This window comes from Sciurus vulgaris, assembly GCF_902686455.1.
Source record: "Sciurus vulgaris genome assembly, chromosome: 15".
NCBI lineage: Eukaryota > Metazoa > Chordata > Mammalia > Rodentia > Sciuridae > Sciurus > Sciurus vulgaris.
Window position 1 is genome coordinate 11,842,959 of NC_136476.1, and position 19,951 is coordinate 11,862,909.

At 35.8% G+C, this 19,951-nt stretch overlaps 1 protein-coding gene across 5 annotated transcripts in view; it reads right to left on the reverse strand.

The window, feature by feature from the left end:
- Positions 1-19,951, reverse strand: part of PCSK5 (proprotein convertase subtilisin/kexin type 5) — a 437,767-nt gene that overhangs the window by 201,403 nt on the left and 216,413 nt on the right. For all 5 annotated transcript variants that reach the window (XM_079112090.1, XM_079112091.1, XM_079112089.1 and 2 more), the window contains exon 10: positions 8,067-8,170. In XM_079112090.1, coding sequence (XP_078968216.1) covers positions 8,067-8,170 — 104 coding nt within the window. The remainder of the gene's footprint in view (positions 1-8,066; positions 8,171-19,951) is intronic.

Sequence of the window (19,951 nt, forward strand, 5' to 3'; positions counted from 1 at the left end):
TTTTTTTCCCTATGTCTTAAAAAAATTATAATTTGCTTACACCAAGACTTGTACATGGCTATCTTTAGCAGTTTTACTCACATTAACTCCAAATTGGAAACCAGAAAGTCATCCATGAAAAAGTGAAGGAATATACAAATTGTGGTACATTTGTACAGTGGAATATTAATTAGAAATGAAAAGGAACTAACTTCTGACATACTTAATGGCATAGGTGTATCTAAAAATATTAGATGGAGATAAAGAAGTCAATTTCAAATAATTTCATTTATATGGAAGTCTACAAAAAGCGATCTGATGTATAATGGCAGAAAGTAGCCCAATGGCTGCATGGTGTGAATGTAGGGCAGGGCCTAAGGAGAAGACCAAAGACTGTTTTAGGGTCATAGAAATCTCCACCTTGATCATGGTGGTGACTACAAAGATGTATATATACATGACAAAAGGCATTATATTGCTGGGTGGGGGGCATCTGTCTGTAATCTTAGTGGCTCAGGTGGCTGAGACAGGATGATCCCAAGTTTGAGGCCAGCCTCAGCAATTCAGCACGGCCCTAGACAACTTAGTGAGACCCTGTCTCAAAATAAAAGATAAAAAGGGCTGGGCATGTGGTTCAGGGGTTAAGTGCCCCTGGGTTCAATCCCTGGTACCAAAAAAAAAAAAAAAAAAAAAAAAAAAAAAAAAAGAAAAGAAAAAAATGCATTATACTATGAATTAAAATAGTGTGTTTTCATTGTACATAAATTCATCTGAATAAAGCTGAGAAGAAGGTATGAAGATTGCCAGATACATTGTTTATTGGTTTTTAAAGATGAGATTCAATCCCAGGTTGTTTGACCGGAGTTCTGAACCTCTATAGAGAGTGATTTTTTTGTTTTAAAAACCAGGAAATCTCAAATTAAAAAAAAAAAAAAAAAAAGATTGTTAAATTTCAAAATAGTCTCTAGATAAAATTGTCTTGGCTTAAGTTTTTCAAATCTTATTTTGGAACTGAATTCAGAATCCAATTATCAGTGGTTCCAAGAAATCCATTTCAGTACTTCATAGTCACAACATACTTTCTGACAAAAAGTACTCTTATTACCCTCTGTAACCACTTGTCTTATAGCTTGCTGACTTTTATCTTGCTTAAAATATCAATTGACACCACAAAATATCAAGATTTGCTACTATTAAGGACAATCAAAATCACGTGCTGAAATAGAGAGTTTTTTTAATTGTGGAAGGGGGGGCGGGATGTAGCTCAGTGGTAGAGTGCTTGCCTAGCATGTGTGGAGCCCCTGAGTTCAATTCCCAGTGACACCAAAAAGAAAAAGAAAGAAAAAAAAAAATTACTGGGGAAGTCCAACCTAGTAAGAGTTAGTAATTTGGGTTTCTTCAAGTAATTACACAAAAAGAAACACACTGACTTTCTCTTAAATGTAAAATCTCTTGTATATTGCTAAAAAATTGTATTTTATATTTACAACTTTTATTTGACATATTAATTACTTAAGAGTCAACAGGATGTTGGTACTCTACAATCAATTCAAATTTCTATTACTAGTTTCTCTATTGAAGAAACTAATTATGACTTTAGACATTTAGTAGGGTGAATTTAAGGTGACATTTACATATTGCAAAACAAAATTTACATATAGTTGTGTTAACATTCATGTAAGATTGTGGGACAAATTAGTTGGAGGACACATGAGTGATAACTTCATTATGAAGTCCTTAGTACATATTTTTTGCAGCCCATTTTAGGTCATTTAATTTTCAATTCCCCAAACAATATTTTATTTACAATATAGTTCCATGTCTTTATTCTTATTTCAGGTAAGAAAACAGATACACATGAAAATATACTTTTAAGACTTTTTATGTTTGGTGTTTTCTATTTTTAAAGCACTTTTCATTCAATTCAGGCTCCTAATTATGTTGGCTATTAGTTACCCACATTCTGCAAAAAACAAGGTGCACAATTCTTAATTGGCCTCAAAGCCACAGAAAATATAATTTGGTTATTAAGACTGTGGCAAAACAAAAAATACTCCAAATATAATTCTCCTAATTATATCTAGCAGAGAAATAATAGGCAAATAGTACAACTATCATTTAAATTCTATTCTGAGGGTGGATTTTTTTTTTTTTTTTTTCAGTTCTCAGGACTGAACCCAGGGACTTGTGTATGCTAGACAAGGGCTCTACTATGCAGCCCCGAAGACAGATTTCAAGTGTGAAAGTGTATGTTTAAAATTACAGGGACACCAAACCAAAGTCTCAAAGTCCAACAAATCTAACACCATCATTCAGTAAAAGGCCAGTAGAGAGGAAAAAAAAAAAAAACAAAAACAAAACAAAAAAAAAAAAAACAGACTTTTTATTTGCAGGACATATTATTAAACTTCACATATTTAGTAGGCTTGACTTGAACACTCTCATGGGACCAGTTGATATAAGACTCTAGATTAAACCATGATCCAACAGGCTTTGCTGCCAGGGGTCCTATGTTCCCATGTAGACATTTAGGTAAATCTCTACCAGACAAAAGAAATAAAGTAAAATCCCTAATTTATGTGTAATTCACATCTTTTTGTTGTTGTTGTTATTGATAGGTAGAGAATAAGCTCACATATACAATGGCCATTAAATAAGAAAAGAAATTTAAGTCAATGAATAGGGAATGAAGGTCAGGTCACAGAGCACAATGGTAGAAGAAAAATAGACAATCTCAAATAAAAAAAAAAAAAAAATCAGGTGGCACAGTGGCATTTCCAGGGAGCAAACTTTATTAGGTAGACTCAAATAAATTTACCTCCCTCTATCTTTCCAAGTAATAATCGCTGTATTTTTGCAAATGGTTTGAACTAGAGTCAAGCATCTGATTCTAATCCCACCTCTGACACAGATCATATGAATAACATTTCAATTTGACCTTTCTTCAAAAATGCAATGTACAGGTTACCAATTAAGGTGCATTATGGAGCTTTAACCACAGCTACCAGCAGCAAATCCATGTGCTAGGTGGCAGAGATGAAATATTATTTGAACATGAAATAAGAAAATAAAATGAAACTTTACCCCTTCAAATAACAAGAGTATTAGAAATCACTTCATACACGTGAAAAACAAAAAAGAAGACAATTCAAAACCTCTCATTTGGATTCACACATGGCATGCTTAATGGTTTCAGCATTTCTAATTCCTTTTAATAAGTGTTACAACTGAAAGCAAGACAGGTAGGTACTCAAAATATATTGGAACATCTTAAAATTACCAGCCCTACCCATGGAAATAAATGGATGGCAATTGAAAGTAATAAAGGTTATTAAAAGTTAAGGTCTCAGAGGCTAAGAAGTCACGTTAGACTGTCAATCGTTTTCCCCATGGTGGGTAACCAGTTAGAAATTAAAAAAAAAAAAAAATCTAGTAGTTTAGTTTTGGTGGAGGAAGGAGTCAGTGGGGATGGGAGATTTCAGCAACATGCTGGAAGAAAAAAAGAGACTTACATAGTCTGGGAGGGCAGTGAAATGGAAGGCGTGGTACCCTCGCTCACTGAGTTGTCATTTTTGATTTTTCAATGACATTTTTTTCCTCCTTTCGCCTAGTAAAGATGACAGAAGGTCCTAATTTATTATCTGACGTCTATTCCTGTTCCTAGATTTAAGAGAGTTTAAGTCACATAATCCAAATACAAATAATTCGATATAAAGCTAGAGCACTGACGTCCATGCATTCAATCATCATCATAAACACATACTAGAACCAAAGGTCAGGAGTCAGAACCAGGCTGCAACAGCCCAGGCACATGGGGAAAGAGGGACAGTGCATTTGCAGTTTACTCATATTAAAGCACTAAAAGGGATCTACTGATCGCCCCCAAAGAGTTAACTTCCTCCTGAAACAAAATGAGCCACAGACTATCAAGAATGCCCAAATGAAAGTCTTTGGCATGGCTCTCTGGGACCACAATCCTGTGTGCCCGAATAGAGTTGCTGGATGTACACATCAGACCCTAAAGAGGTATTCTCTGTCTTAGATGCCTTCTGCTGCTGAGGTTGGGCTGAATTTTAGAAGATGAGAGAAGGATCACTGATACTTTTCTCTAAAATGATCTGGAAGACTGTTGGGCCTTAGATCTCAGAAGTATAAAAATACGCATTATATAAATTTCTGTCTCCATATGTGAATTATGCCAGGGCAGATCTGACTAGGCAACACTATGGAGCCTCTGACATTTCTGCCTACGTCCTGGCTTCACTTCAACATGAGTTGGGTTGGCACACTGAAGTTGCTAGGAAATATCAATAAATGAAGGGACAGCATCAATTAAATTCTGGGAAGAAAACCACCCAGATGAAAAAAAGCCGTTGCTTCTATACTTACTCGGTACATTTTAAGAAGCATGGAGGGAGGATTAAAAAGAACAGAAAGCAAAACAAAGCAAAATAAAACAGAAAAGCCTTTTCATAAAAGAAATGGGAAAGGATCAAGGGAGAAAAAGCAATAATCCTGACAAAATCCCAAAGAGCTTAACGCTAGAATCATGTCACGGCATTACACATGTTGGTCAGTAGCAAAATACTAGAATTTAGACTTCATTTCTCCAGTGGCAAAATACCAGACCTATTCATCTGATCTAAGACAATTTCCTATTTGCACTTACAATTTCAAGTAGATTCTTTCATTGATGTATGCCATTTATTGCATTTATTTTTCATAAAACTATCTTTAGAGGAGTTATAAAATCAAAAGGTGTAGTTTGAAATTTAGTGAGAATTATTCAGAAGTGAACAAGGCAAATCGACATTTAGTCAGTTTTCATAATATGTGTTCATTGGATTATGTTTAGTTTGAAAAACTGATATGCTATAAAGACATTTTAATTATAAGATTATTATTATTATTCAAGAAGCAGTGGGACAAAATAAACTTAATTCCATTGTTAAAGGTTGAGGTGCCATTAGCATAAACATGTTGATAGTGGTTTGCATCTTTGGGGTTTCCCTCACTGTGAGCTAATCTCATCATGGGGTCATTTACAAAGTGCTACTATGAGAACACAAAGACTAGAGAAAGTTTTGGGTTCCTTGTTTGTCTTGTGAAACTCTAGGGTTTTCTCACTCTCCTCTCTGAGAAACACAAGAGATGAGTCAGCAGAGAGTCCCTTTCTTCAGTGTTTCAAGGTTGTCTCCTGATCTGCATGAGAACCTGGGCAGGAAGCCCGCAGCTGCTTCAAGAACAGGGAACACCTTCCATCTTCTAGGTCCACAACACACAAAGTGAGTGAGTCTGGATCAAGCCTGCCTTCGGGAGGGCCCCCAGTGGTCTAGTTCACCCATTGTCTAGCCTTGCTGCTTGCCTGGGAGGTATGACATGTGGGTATGTCTGAAGGAAGAAGAATAGGGAGGTTTTGTAAACTGGATTTGGCAGGGACTGCTGTTTAGGGTGTTCTTTGTCAGTGATAATATCTATTGATTTCCAAACCCAAAACTGAATTGGTAGCTACTCTCAGTGGCTTCTGCTTTACCAGACGAGAAAGAAATTCTGTTGGATATTAACATCCTCATCACTGCTATCAGTTTCTTTTTTTTTCCTTTCTTTACATACTCTTTAAATCGATTGCTCAACATTAGATCACAAAAGCAAGGCCAGAGAAGTACAGGTGTTTCTGAATTCATTTCATGCATACATTTTGATCAGTGTTCAGTCTGGGTTAGGTGGGATGGGGCGAGCACCTGTGAGCACTGGCTTTTGGTGGCAGACTCCTTTCAAATTCTCCTGTCCAAGGGAGGAATGCCTGGCATAGATTCCTGCTCAGCAAGGCCTGCAAAAGTCAGCTGACCTAATTGAAAGGACTAGCTCTTACTGAGCTTTCCTTACACAAACCTCTTCCAAACATTAGGTCTTTTTGTTCTTTCAGTTCTTATTTCATAAAAAGTCAGTCTGCTTTTTTCCTCTGGTCCTGGTGACCTGCGTTCTCTGCTTCCCCAAAGCATGTTGCTTCTCCTGCTAGCCTCTGCTGTAATTGCTTTTATTTGTGAGACACTTGGGAGGGGATGGAAATGTTTAGAGTAGGGAAGAAAATAACTCTTTAAAAAATTCATCTCATTATGATCATGTTTAGATGAAATATGGGGCTTGCCATCAACAAAATTACAAAACAATTCCACTGGGAACCTAGACCAGTCAGAGTAATTCATCTATGAAAAAGCGAACTTTAATTGTTACTCTTGGCAGCCATCTAAGAGTAGAGTGAAATATTATACTAAATATTGCCACGTGCAATAGTAAAATACTATTTCCTCCTTGCCAGAAGCAGCGTACAGGCCCCTTCAGATTCAGGTTTGGGTCTGGTGATTTAGTCTAAATCCTCTGTTTCCCCGTCTCCAAAACCAACAGGGGTTTTCAAAAGAGCTGCATGTTTTATTAGAACCATTTGCTCCTTTTAAGTTGCCAAAAAGGAATAAGTAAAACTAAGACATTTATTTGGGTTAAAGTTGATTCCTCAGCTTCATGGAGGTCAAAGTACTTAGTCTGTGAACCTTCTGCTAAGAAGTTCACTCCAGCCTTGAACCAGCCAAGGTTCTGCATTGGTCCCTTGCTCCCTAACAGCCTCATGGATTTATACAGCAGTCGTTGGGCACATGTGGAAGCTAACCAAGATGGAAGATACATTCCGGGTTTTCTAGAACAATAAATTTCAAAAAATTTTGATGGTGCCCGATGATGTTGCACTGTGGGGATCAGGTGATTTGACTGAGGTTTCAGAGAATGGGATCCCACCAGGTATTGAAAACTCTTTAGATTAAAAAGTTCATTGGACACTGCTGCATTGTGTCCTTTACAAGCATGGAAGAGGTGTTTGCTAATACTCAAAAGCAGAGGGTCAGCCTTTTGTTTAAAAACAGAGTAAAGCCTTTGGTGAAAACATTAAAGAACTATTTATGTGCACTGGTTACCTGTCATATTTATAGGGTCTAGCTAATCATGAGTGTATTATAAGCTATTTATAAATAATTTTTAAATATATATTCCAACATGAATATTTGCATATATTAGGCATAATTCCCTAAGGATATATTAAGAGCATATTTAAGATATCACATGTATATAATATTATTCAGCTTCCAAAATGTATAAATTGGGGCAATTAGGACCCTTTGAAATTAAATGACTTGTTCAGGATTATTCAGTATATTACCTACAGTCTGAAGAACAGAATCTTATTTAAGTAGATATTCCCTATGGTATGGAACATTGTTCTTATCCACAGGGGACTATGTTATAATATTAAAATTATTGGGAGTAAGTTTAAAATTAAAGGTGTGATAAAAAGTAATCTTGTTAAAACTTAGTTGATTAATATTTAAGTCATCTTCAACTTGAGTAAACTATACTAATCCTTAGAACATCTGTGTGTTTTTTTTTTATTACAACACGTATTATCTTTGACAATAAATAAAATGGATGCTGTTAATAAGACCATTGGAGGGAAATATAATCTGCATTAGCCATGGGAAAAATTTTGTTATACGTGTACACAGGTGCATAAGGAGTGAATGAAACAAAGCTGCATGAGAATTTTTAGTCTATATAAAGTAACATCTCTTAGAAATATGCTTGTTCTTTTTGTGGAAGTTGAAAAAAAAAACAAAACAAAATTTACAGAATGCATGGACTAACAGTGCTACACTAATGTGAACAATATCTATCCATTATTATTTAAGAGGAAATAATTACTATAGAAGGTAACGGAATTTAAAATACATTGCTAAAATACAACTCAGATAATGATTGACAGCACAAATAAACTAATTAGGAGTCCCATAGGCCGACTGTACTTGGGAGTTGATTGATCTAAAAAACTGACCTATGATCTGGGAAGACAAAGAAGCCTGCCTTATATATGTAGTTTTAATTTTAAAAAATATCAATCTGCCTTTTAGTTACTAAAAGATCAAGCTCTTTGCGAGCATAAAATTTAAAATTTCGTTTGAGGAGTTGTATTTCCTGCTCTCCATTCAAAATGGGGGAAAAATAAAAATATTTTGCCTGTGACAGAATATGAAAGAAGTTCTCACCCTTAAAACCAGCAGCATTGGTTTTCCAGTCATTAGCGTTCAAATGTCCCGCACGGGAAGTCCTGACAATAACATGCTGTACGTCTCTCCAGGTCAGAAACGGACTGGGGAAAGACAAGGTAAGAATCATTGTACCAAAAAAAAAAAAAGATGGGGGAAGCAGAGAGTCACAAGCAAATTAAAAAAACAAAATCAAAATGGCAAAGTACTAAAAACAAAGGGTCGAAGATTTGCGTTTGGGATAACCAAATGCCAAATGCTGTTTTTGTTCTCAAGATGGAGAAGTGACATTAGTCTGAGGGAGGAAGAAAATGTAACCTTAAATTGAAGAAATAACAGGACTGAAGTCAGTGTTAACTCAGTGTTTAAAAGGGTGAGTGTGTTCAGCTTCCTCAACAAAATGGCTGCCCATTAGGGCACTGTTGTACTTGGTGTAAGTCTGCATCATTACTGGAAATTGAGAGTTAGCTAAAGTCAAAATGGAAAGCCTCTGGAACATTCCTTGTTCAATCAGAACTAGGCAAATGACTTGCAATTTTACTAAAAAACTCAGCAATGTTCAACCTTCTTTATATATACACATGGGAAATGGGAAAATCTCCACTGAAATCCAGTCCCCATTTTCACTATTCTTCGAGGAACAGACTGTGGTACAGAACCTGTAGTTGGACTCCTCAGCATAGACAACTATGGGGGTGCACTTAATTTGTAATATGTAGTTGTTATGCTAAGTCACTGGATACCTAGTTACCTAGTTCTTATGGTTGTTAGCCCTGGAGAGCACAAGACAATAACTGAACGGGAGACATGCTTGCTGGAAAACCTAATGCTGGTCATAAATATACAGAAAATGAATTCAATACACATACACAGAAATTTTGTTCTCTTTCAAGGAATATGTATTTTCTAGAAGGCATTTGATTCAACGTATCCATGTAATTCTCATCAGAATACTTATTCAATTCAGTCTTGAACTTTGAGATGTGACAATCTTTTGCCTCACTAAGAATTATGGTCATTAGCAATACAACCTGCATGGTCCTTTAGTTTCTCAAATATCACCTTCCTTTTAGGAGTATTTGCATGGATGGGCCATAGAACATTGGGGGAGAGGAAGAAATTACTCTCTGTGTCTGCCTCATGTGCTCATGTATGGACACTGGGATCTCCCAGGCTGCAAGAAAACTTGTATAATTATAGCCAATTTTCATGGTGAAGCCTATACAGTACTTTCTACTACTTTTTTTCATCCCATCACACTTATAAGATTATGTGATTTGTAGGGTGATCTAATAAGAGGGGGCCAGGTGATCAGATTCTTCCTGCTTCATTTTCTATGTGAAATTAACCACTCATAGTCTTAATTTCCTCACTTAGAATATGGATATTAAGTCTACTTTATTGTACTGATTGAATCAGTTAAAGCAATGCCAATTACTTAACATAGTGCCTGGTACCTGATGAGTTATTAAGAGATACCAGCACAACATTTTGATAAACTGATAGCCAAAGCTTTTATTTGGTGGTTTGAATATAAAGAAAACAGAGAAAGAAAAGAGCTATTGAATTCTGATCTGATACCTTTTTGTTATGCTCTCAGACTAAAGATAAATGAAGCGTACTGCCATTTTCAAAGTTTTCAGAGGGGATAAAATTGGCTCTAGATTATTTTGTAAGGTTGCATTAGCAAAAGAACTTATATTTAGGAAATTAAAACATAACCATTGAATTTTAATAATATGACAACAATGAAAACAGAATTATTTTCATTTTGCATGGATACAACACTCATTTAAGAACCAATTTTAGAAGCTGGTAGGGCATGAAACTCTCAAGAAAGGAAGGGAGGTGAATGGTGAACCCCAGAAGAAAGAGAAGTTTTGTTTCTAAAACAAACAGCATGATTGAGTCCTGAGCTGACTAATCCTGAATTCATAATTCAGAAGACTCAGTGCATTGCTGTCAGGAAAATGAGAAAATGAGTATAGGGATAATTCTGAATGCTGGCCTCAACATAAGATGCTTGGACTGTGCCTCAGATGTGATGTTCACATCCTCCCAAAGGAACGTATGCTGTTTTCCCCCATGAATGAATAGCAGGACAACAAAAGGTACACTTGAATTTGACAACTATATCTAAATCAACCTAGTGATTTAAAATTAATGTTAACACACAGTTGAAACACCCATATTATAAGTCTTACCCTTTAGGACAAAAAGAAAGAAAGTACATTTCCACATTACTTATCCCCAGGGCAAGATTCCTTCAGAAATATCTACCACAGTGTTCTGACCACAGAGAGATGTATATTGCTCCTAGGGAACCTTTGTGCTAACATATAAAAATAATAGAACAGGGAACACTTATCTTGTACCTTAGATAGTTGTATTCTGGCAAATTCAGGAAGTCTCCTATATTCAACTCAGCCTGAAGAAATAAGAATTACTTGTCCCCATGCTGAGTTGCACAACCTAGTTCTTCTTGGAGTGCTTGTAATTAGAAGGAAGAAACTGGCATCAGGAAATTGAAACTACACATGGAAAGAAGAACTTTCCTCTGACATTTCATAATGCACACAACTTTGAAAATGATCTAATTTGAAAATTTTCTGAAAATAATTAAGGAAGATAATTTTCTCAAAATAAATTAGGAAGATAATATGGGAAGTCAATGGGTTTGGAATCAGTGGTGTTTCCACCTGTAGGAAGATAACTAGCTCAGGAAGCATCATAGGTTAATTGTGGCACACATAGTTTAGATATTTCCAGTATCTCAAGAGGACTCTTGCTTATGGGGAAGTGTAATTTTCATCTTACTTCGTTGATTTTTTTTTTTCTTTTCAGTACTGGGGATCCAACTAGGGTCCTGCACTGCCTCTTACTTGTTCACAGGGATGATGTAGGGGCTGAAGATTGAGTCAAACTATCAAAGATGTGGTAATGGATCATTTTGGTAACAATATATAGAGCAAAAACTTAGAGGAAAGGCTGAGTACCCTTTGCTGGGAATGGCACATCCACAACAGTACTGCAGGACTCTCTACAGCTCTCCCCCACCCCCACCCCAGATACCTGGGCTCACACTCCACTGGCAGAGGAAAACCAAGACCCCTCTTTTCAAGAATGAGAAGACTGAGCACCAACAATTTTAGGGCAAGCAACAGTTGAGAGATCAAAAAATCTAACAGTCTGGAGGGAAAGAGTAGTATCTTTCAACCTGAGCCTTCTGGCCACCACCCTGTAATGAGCCACATGGTGTTCTGCTACAGACCCCTCAAATTTCTTCCTGGATTTATTGACAATTCCTTTCAACTGCAACAATCACCCAAAAAGTAACATTTCTAAGTGTTTGCAAGAGCTGTGTACCTGCATGTGGCCTTTCAAAGCAATGAAATGAACACGACTTTGTGGGGAGGGGGGTTTAATACATGTAATCATCTCTGGTTAAGAAGTTTCGCCTCTTTTACTGACCTTGTAATAATAACCCACATTTAGTAGGCATGTGCCAGAGCCAAGCACAATATGTTTTAAATGCAGTATTGTTGTATAATCTTGAAAATGATATGATATAGGAAATACTGTTATTCTCATTTCACAGAGACAAAACTGAGGCCTTGAATTACATGCAGTCGCTCAAGTACAAAGAGGTAATAAGGGGTAGAGTCAGAGTCCAAATCTGCAGGACCTGGTGGCTGAACTTCAGCTATCAATCACCGGGTAATGCTGTTTCCAGAATGGATCTATAAAGGTGATAAGGGTCACACACAGCACTTCACAGGTCTTTCTTTGAATAGTGGATAAATAAGCTGAATATGGGATGCCATTTTCTCAGTGTCCCGCAATCTTTGTATATAAACCCTGCTTCTAAGCTCAGTTGTTTTTTTTTTTTCCCCCGGAACTGGGAATTGAACCCAGGGGTGCTTAACCACTGAGCCTCATCCCCCACCCATTTTTTGTATTTTATTTAGAGACAGGGTCTCACTGAATTGCTTAGGGCCTACTAAGTTGCTGAGGCTGGCTTTGAACTCATGATCCTCCTGCTGCCAAGCCACTGGGATTACAGGCATGCGCCACTGTGCCTGGCTAGTTGGTTGGTTTATATCTACTGTGTTATTCAGGAGATTTCTTACTATAGATTGTAAGTTCTAAAGTCCTAACTTTTGAACATCCTATCAAAGATGAACAAAAAAATACCAAATTAAGAAAATCATATTATTTTTATAACATATTTGATATGTAGACTGTTATGGTTAGATAGAAAGTGTCCCCCAAAAGCTCATGTGTAAGACAATGCAAGGAAGTTTAGAGATGAAATGACTGAGCTATGAGAGCCTTAGCCTAATCAGTGCATTAATCCACTGGAAAGGATTAGCTGGGTGGTAACTATAGGCAGGTAGGGTGTGGATGGATGAGGTGGGTCACTGTGGACATGCCTATAGAGTATACATTTTGTTCTTGTTGAATAGAGTGCTCTCTCTGCTTCCTGATGCCACATCCTGAGCTTCTTTCCTCTGCTGCTCTCTTCCGCCATGATGTTCTGCCTCACTTCAGCCCCGAAGAATAGAGTTAGCTGGCTATGGACTGAGCCCTCTGAAACTAAGAGCCTCAAATAAAACTTTTTCTCCTGTAATTGTTCTCGTCAGGTCTTTTGGTCAGAGCAACAAAAAAGCTGACTAAAACATATACTATATGTCATACTATGATTGTACTATTTTATACCATTATTGTTAATGAATTTGTCACTTGGCATGCTGTGGGCTCATTATGATGTGGCTCATAGCCTGGCTTGGTAATTCTTCTCTTCAATGAATCTCTGTTAAAATTGCCCTTAACCATTTCTTATTAACAGTCATAAAAGTAGGATAGACAATGACACCCTTACTACCTTGTGCTTGTATTACATGCCAGTTCTGAGCAGTGCAAAGCATTTCACAGGCCTGATATGATTTAGAAGAAGCAGGACATGTTCTAAGAGTGAAATTTTGTGTAGTGTTTCTTATTAAGTTTATAAGTGCAATCTCTAGCTTGTATATTAAAAAAGAAAACAAATACCCCTCATCAAGAGTTCTTCCAACTGGGCACGGTGGTGCTCGCCTATTATCCCAGTGGATTTAAAGGAATAAAATTTAAAAGATTAAAATAATATTTTCCTACAGGCTCATTAAGAAGTATATTTTGAAAAAAGCTTTTTGAATGTTCAGTTTTAATTTTAAACTTTGTTATAAATCACCATGCATTTTAGATTCTAGAATTTGAAGTAAATGATATTATGACTATGTTAGAAACTTCTGCCTCATTTTATAAAATCTGGCAGTCTTTCTAGTTATTAGACATAGATGACTATAAATAATATTGAAAAAATTATATAATGTACACACACAGGAAAGGATTAATGAAGATTAATAGAAATCTACTATAAAACATTTGGAGACATTATATAGAACCCCACACCAATGAGACTGGCATAAGAAAATAATTTTTAACTTTCGTTTTCCTCTACTATGTATATATTGGGGTGCCAAATCTATGTCTTTCTAAACTCCCTGAGAGTGAGGGGTGAATATGAAACAAAGTTCCAAATAATAAGTTATCTATTGAGCATTTCTACCATTCTTTCCTTGATCTTTTGCCTGGAATGTAGACATGATGGCTGGAACTGCAGCTGCCTTTAACAAAAAATCAAGGAAAGAATCTAAGCTTTGGCCTTTATAGTCTTGAGCTACTGAATCAACATTGTATCTTGATCGCTGATTTGTTGATTTGTCGTATGAACCAAATCTTTCTTGTTAATGAATACATTCCCTAAAAGATGCATCTTCCAAAGTACAGAGTAACAGATGGCATGCAGTAAATGTTCACTGTGTGTTCAGTACTAGAAGAAGTACTTTACATTCATTTTTTCATTTATTCCTCAGGAAAAGACACTGAGACAGGTGCTGTTACTGCTTTCATTTCAAAAATAAGGACATCAAAGTACGGAAAGATTATTGTGTATGGTTAGATTCACACGATGAGCAAAAGCTGAAACTGGCTCAGACTGTCTGACTGCAGAACCTTGCTGTACCCACTCCACCACCTCGGGTCCATCAAGGGAAGAGTCAGGATAGCAGTGCTTGCAGACAGTGGCTATTGAACTGCTGGTTTGGGGTATGAACTGATGCTCTCCTCACCCAGCACAGTCGTGTTAGCTAGAGCTCTCTCAGGGGCTCAGGACTGGTCTGGAGTTTTGTCTCTCACTCCTACCCTCAGTGGCAGATTTGAGTAGGTCTGTACCTGGAGGCTGCTATGGTTTGGAGCTTGAAGGTCCTTCAAAGACACCTGTGTTAAAGCCTTGGTCTCCAGGGTAATGCTACTGGGAGGTGGTGGAATCTTTAGGAGGTGGGCCTACTGGGAATTCCTTAGATCACTGGTGGTCTTGGTATGCTTTTGAAGGGGATTGTGGTCCCCCTTCCCCTTCTTCTCTCTGTCTCTCACACTCTCTTTTGCTTCCTGGCCATGGGGCAAGCATTTTTGCCCTACCATGTGCTACTACCATGATACGTTTCACCATGTGCTGCCTCACTACAAGTCCAAAACAAGAGATTAGTTGATCAAGGATTAGAACCCCCACAACTACGAGACAAAATAAGCCTTTTCTCTCTATAATTACCTCCAGCATTATGTTATAGTAACAGGAAGTTGACTAATACAGATGGTAATGGAAAAACAAAAGCATCATACTTGTTTCTCATTGAGAATGAATAATTAAAAACAAAAATAAATAATGGAAATAAAGGAAAAAGAAAAAGAAGGAAAAATAAAGAAAAAGAAACATAAAAAGTAAATATAAGAAGCAGCAAAAAAGAGGCAAAGGGAAAGAAAAAGAGTATGGAGGAGAAAAACAGTAATAATATGGAGCTTATGAAAAACAGTGCACAAGAGGGAATCAATCAATAAAGTGAAGTGAAAGACAGCAAGAAGCATAGAGCAGTATTAGTAAGAGAATAGTTTACATCAGAGTCAAGTGATACTAACATGATACAGTAGAATTGATACTGTGTACAATTGAGTTAAATGATGTGAAAAACAAAGGTGAGAGCTTCCTGCATACTTTTTAGGAAAGAGATGACAAGGAAAGACAAGCTGACAGATTTGGAGGACAGAAAATAGAAATCCAATTTCAGAATACCAGCTTAGTTCTCTGAGGCTGAAGACTAATAATCACAGACTCTTCACATCTACCAGATGCTCCAGTGGTGCTTCACCTTGTACACACGAAGTGAACTCTAGGGAAAGCTTCTTATATCATTATTTTCTTTTTTAGACATGTAGAAACTGAGGCTTAGAAATACTAAACATCTTTCCCAAAGCTATAAACCTAGGAAGAACCAAAACAGAGAAGCCACGTCTGCCATCTACAGACCAGGCTCTGAAGCCCCATGGTAGACTTAGCCAGGAACCAAAGTCACACCTGAATAAAAATGTACAGAGTGGGTGAAAATGACTCAATATGTTCCAAGAAATATTAATTAAAGAAAGAGTTGGGCTGGGTACAGTGGTGCATGCCTGCAATTCCAGTGACTTGGGAGGCTGAGATAGGAGGATCGCAAGTTAAAGGCCAGCCTTATCAAGTTAGGAAGACTCTTATCAATGTAGTAAGACCCTGTCTAAATAAAAAAAATAAAAAGGCTAGGGATGTGGCCCAATGGTAGAGCACCCCTAGGTTCAATTCCCATTACTGAAAAAAACAAACCAAAAAAAGAGTTGGGTCCTCAGATGACTCATAAGATATATACATTTTCAGTACAAATGCAAAGAAAAATTATCCTGAAAGCTTCTGTTCAAGAATTTTAAAAAACCTAAACAATGCAGGACTTCTGGCTCAAGATTCTCTGCAAAACTAATTTTAGGAGACAATGAAGAATAGTTTCAGCTATCGATAGGAAATGGACCAAAGAATTTCATAAGTTCATTGTGTTTCATTAGTGAATGCAGAGATGTGTATTTGCAGGGCTGAGAAAATACACTAACTTACTTTTCTGCAAACACCAGCTCCAAGAACCCAAATAACATAAGCAAACAACAGAAAGGTTTATTTTAGCCTATAAATAAATAGTTCAAAGTTAAAGCCCTAGAATATAAGTTGTTAGGAAAGACTTACTGATGACTCTATAATAAACTTAAGATAGAGTTAAGAATTAACAATTGTTTTAACAGAATTCTTTTCAGAAGAAAAGAAAAATAATGGCAAAAGTGAATTAACTTTAGTCTGTTGCATAAATCCAGGTTATGATATTGGAGATGGGGAAATAAGTAGGTGAGGGAATTAAAGAAAATGTAAGTGAAATTTATGTAGCAATAAGTCAAAAGGGAGACTTTATCCTATGATATATATTTTAAAGTATTCACTTTGCTTATTTCCAACTTTGTAAAAATATAAAAACTAGAAACTAAATAAAAAACATAGATTTCTTTACAAAATTACAAAAAAGATGCATGGATGGTAGAATTAGTTGCAAACCAAAAAATGTTCTAGACAAAAACCACTTAAAATGACAAATAAGTTGAATTTACTTGAAAGATAGAGATGCTCTCTAAAATAAATATTTAACAGCTTGACATTTGTGCATCAGGATGAATAAATCAAAGAGTAAGAAAAAAGAAGTTACTGAGGGAACCACAACAGTGCTTAGATAATTTAATGCATTCATTTCAAGGGAAAGAATATAGAGGGTTTGTTTATGTAATAGATACAACTTAAAATTGAAATACATGCCCTATAAAAAGGCATTTTTCAAAAGAATTTATGGATTGATAAAAGAGTTTGAAAGAAAATTTGAAGACATTGAGACAAAAAGGGAACCTCGATAATTGTACTTAGGAAAAACAACTATGAATGTTGTTGATTATCTAAACTTGTTACTAGATGATACTGCAGTAAAAAAAAAAGGAAATGATCAATTTCCTTTGCAACGAAGTATGTTAAACACTTAAAAGTGCTTCTCACAATTGTCATTCTGTCAAAGAGGAAGCTGAAACATAATTTGAAAATAAGCAGAGTCAAATAGAACTGTGGTCAGAAGTAAAGTCACACAAAACCATGTTAATGCAAAAGTAAATAAAAATGAGCCATTATTCAACTAATGAGATTTGTAAAAAAGAAAAAACTAAAGAATCATTCTAAGGAAAGTAAAAAAGTTAATGAAAATTAAAAAAGGTCAATGGAAAAATAACATAACTGATCAAGAAATCCAAGAACTGATGCTTAGAAAAATAATAGCAAATCTGATCAATAAAATTTTAAAAACCATGAAATAAATCCTAAGTATTAAGGCACTCATAAAAGCCAATACAAGATATATTAATAGGATTAAATAGTACTTTAATAATAATTGGCTAATAAGTTTGGATATCTTATGAATTGGGCATAGTTCTAGTGACTATAAATTTTAAAATTAAATTGATACAATTTATCAAAGAAGCACCTCTAAAAAAGACATTGGGGTCAGGCATTTTTTTCTTCAAACAGAAGAACAGCGGTCCCAAGGGGCTCTAGAGAAAAGATAAATTACAAAATTCCATAATTTCATTTATGAATTTAACATTGCCTGATTAAACAAAAACTTGCAGACACAGAGATCAGTTTCAAGGTCAAATTAACTGGTTAAGAAGCTGGACTCTCCATTTATTACCTCTGCTGCTTTATAAGTGGAGATTAAATAAAATGAATCATAAAGTATACTTTAAAGGATGCCATTTATATACTGTGAGTTCATAATTAGTGTTAGCTGGCTACTATAATAAGAAAGCATGTGCGTGCACACACACAAACACACACACACACACACACACACAGATAGTTCCAGTAAAAGAAAGAGTAATTTATAAATCTCACTCAGGAAAATAAACTGAAAGACATAAATGAAATGGGTTAAAACTAAACCAATAGCATATTTAAAACTAAATTTAATTCATCAATACAAGCAGAGAACTAGCTAACGTAAAGGAAGTAATATTGTGATGATAATGGTGTACATATTTTTAGTACTTTCCACATACCCAAACTCATTTAATCCAAGTAACAATCCTTTGATTCTAAGTTAGTGACAAATTTCTGATGGAGTAATTGAAGTTGCAGAAGGTAAAATATGATTTTCACTTGGTCAAGGCTACCTGGGTAGTAATGGTAGAGGCGGAATTGGAACTTAAGTCAGCCTGATTCCAAAACCTGAAGCCAGGATAACCAGGTTGTACTACTTTACAATATGAATCAACATGAAAAGTACTCATCACACATGAACAGAGAAAGATATTACTATTGTCAAATGCCATATGTTCTGGAAAAAAAAAAAAAAACAAAGCAAAGTAATCAGTTATAACAATGGGAATCAAAGAGGCTAAGATGAGAAAAATAAACAGAAACTAACAGGTTTGTTACAAATAAGAAATAACCAGTTTAAGGCATCATGGAAATAGCAAAGCAAACAAATATTTATATTTCAAAACTGAAGTCTAAGCCAAAAATATAGAACTAAAGAAAAGCCCAATACTTTTATTATGCCAATAAAAGATCTGAATAATTCAGAGATAGATTTTCTTGAATGGGAAAACCAGTTGTAGTAAAGAAGACAAGATGAACATAATTGCTATAAATTTTCATTGGAATTGTTTGTGGAACACAACAGAATGGTTCTAAATTTCATATGGAAAATGAACAGGTAAGAATGTTTACACCCATAGGTCAATTGTATTCCTATAGTCCAATGAGGAATCAGCTGAAAGAGAAATCAGGAAAACTATCCCATTCACAATAGTAACCCCCAAAAAAGAAAAAAAAAAAAAAAAAAAAAAAGATGGGAATCAATCTAACAAAAGAGGTGAAAGACCTCAGCAATGAAAACTACAAAATACTAAAGAAAGAAACTGAACAAAACTTTAGAAGATACAAAGACCTTTCATATTCTTGTTTGTTTTTTTTTTTTTTTTGCAGTGCTGGGGATTGAACCCAGGGTCTTGTGCTTGCAAGGCAAGCACTCTACCAACTGAGCTATATCCCCAGCCCCTTTTCATATTCTTGGATAGGCAGAATTAATATTGTCAAAATGGTCGTAAGTACTCAAAGCAGTCTACAGTTTCAATGTGATTCCCATCAAAATTCCAATGCTGTTCTTCATAGAAATAGAAAAAGTAGTCATGAAATTCACTTGGAAAAATAAAAGGCCTAGCATAGTCAAAGCAATCCTTATCAAGAAAAGTAAAGCAGAAGGCATCACAATACCAGACCTTAAATTATACTACAGAGCTATAGTTACAAAAACTGGATGGAATTGGCACCAAAACAGGCATGAAGACCAATGGGGTAGACTAAAATACAAAGAGATAAATCCACCAAAATACAGTTATCTCATACTATACAAAGGTGCCAAAAACATACATTAGAGAAAAAATAGCCTCTTCAACAAATGGTGCTGAGAAAACTGGAAATCCATACGTAATTGAATGAAATTTAAACCCTATCTCTCACCTGCACAAAACTCAAAACTCAAAGTGAATCAAAGAACTATGAATTAGACCAGAAATCCTGCATGTGATGGAAGATAATGTAGGCCCACCAGTCCAACATATCAGCTCAGGAACTGACCTCCTTAACAAGACTCCTGAAGCACAAGAAGTAAAATTAAAAAAAAAAAAAAATCAATAAATAGGATGGCATTAAACTGAAAAGCTTCTCATAGCAAAGGAAACAAGAGTGTGAAGAGGGAGGGAGAGAAGAATGGGGGAACTTTAGATTATGTAGGAGGAAATGAGAGGGAGGGGGTATAAAAAATGGTGGAATGAGACAGACATCATTGCCCTATGTACATGTATGATTACACGAATGTATGAATCTACATTGTGTACAACCA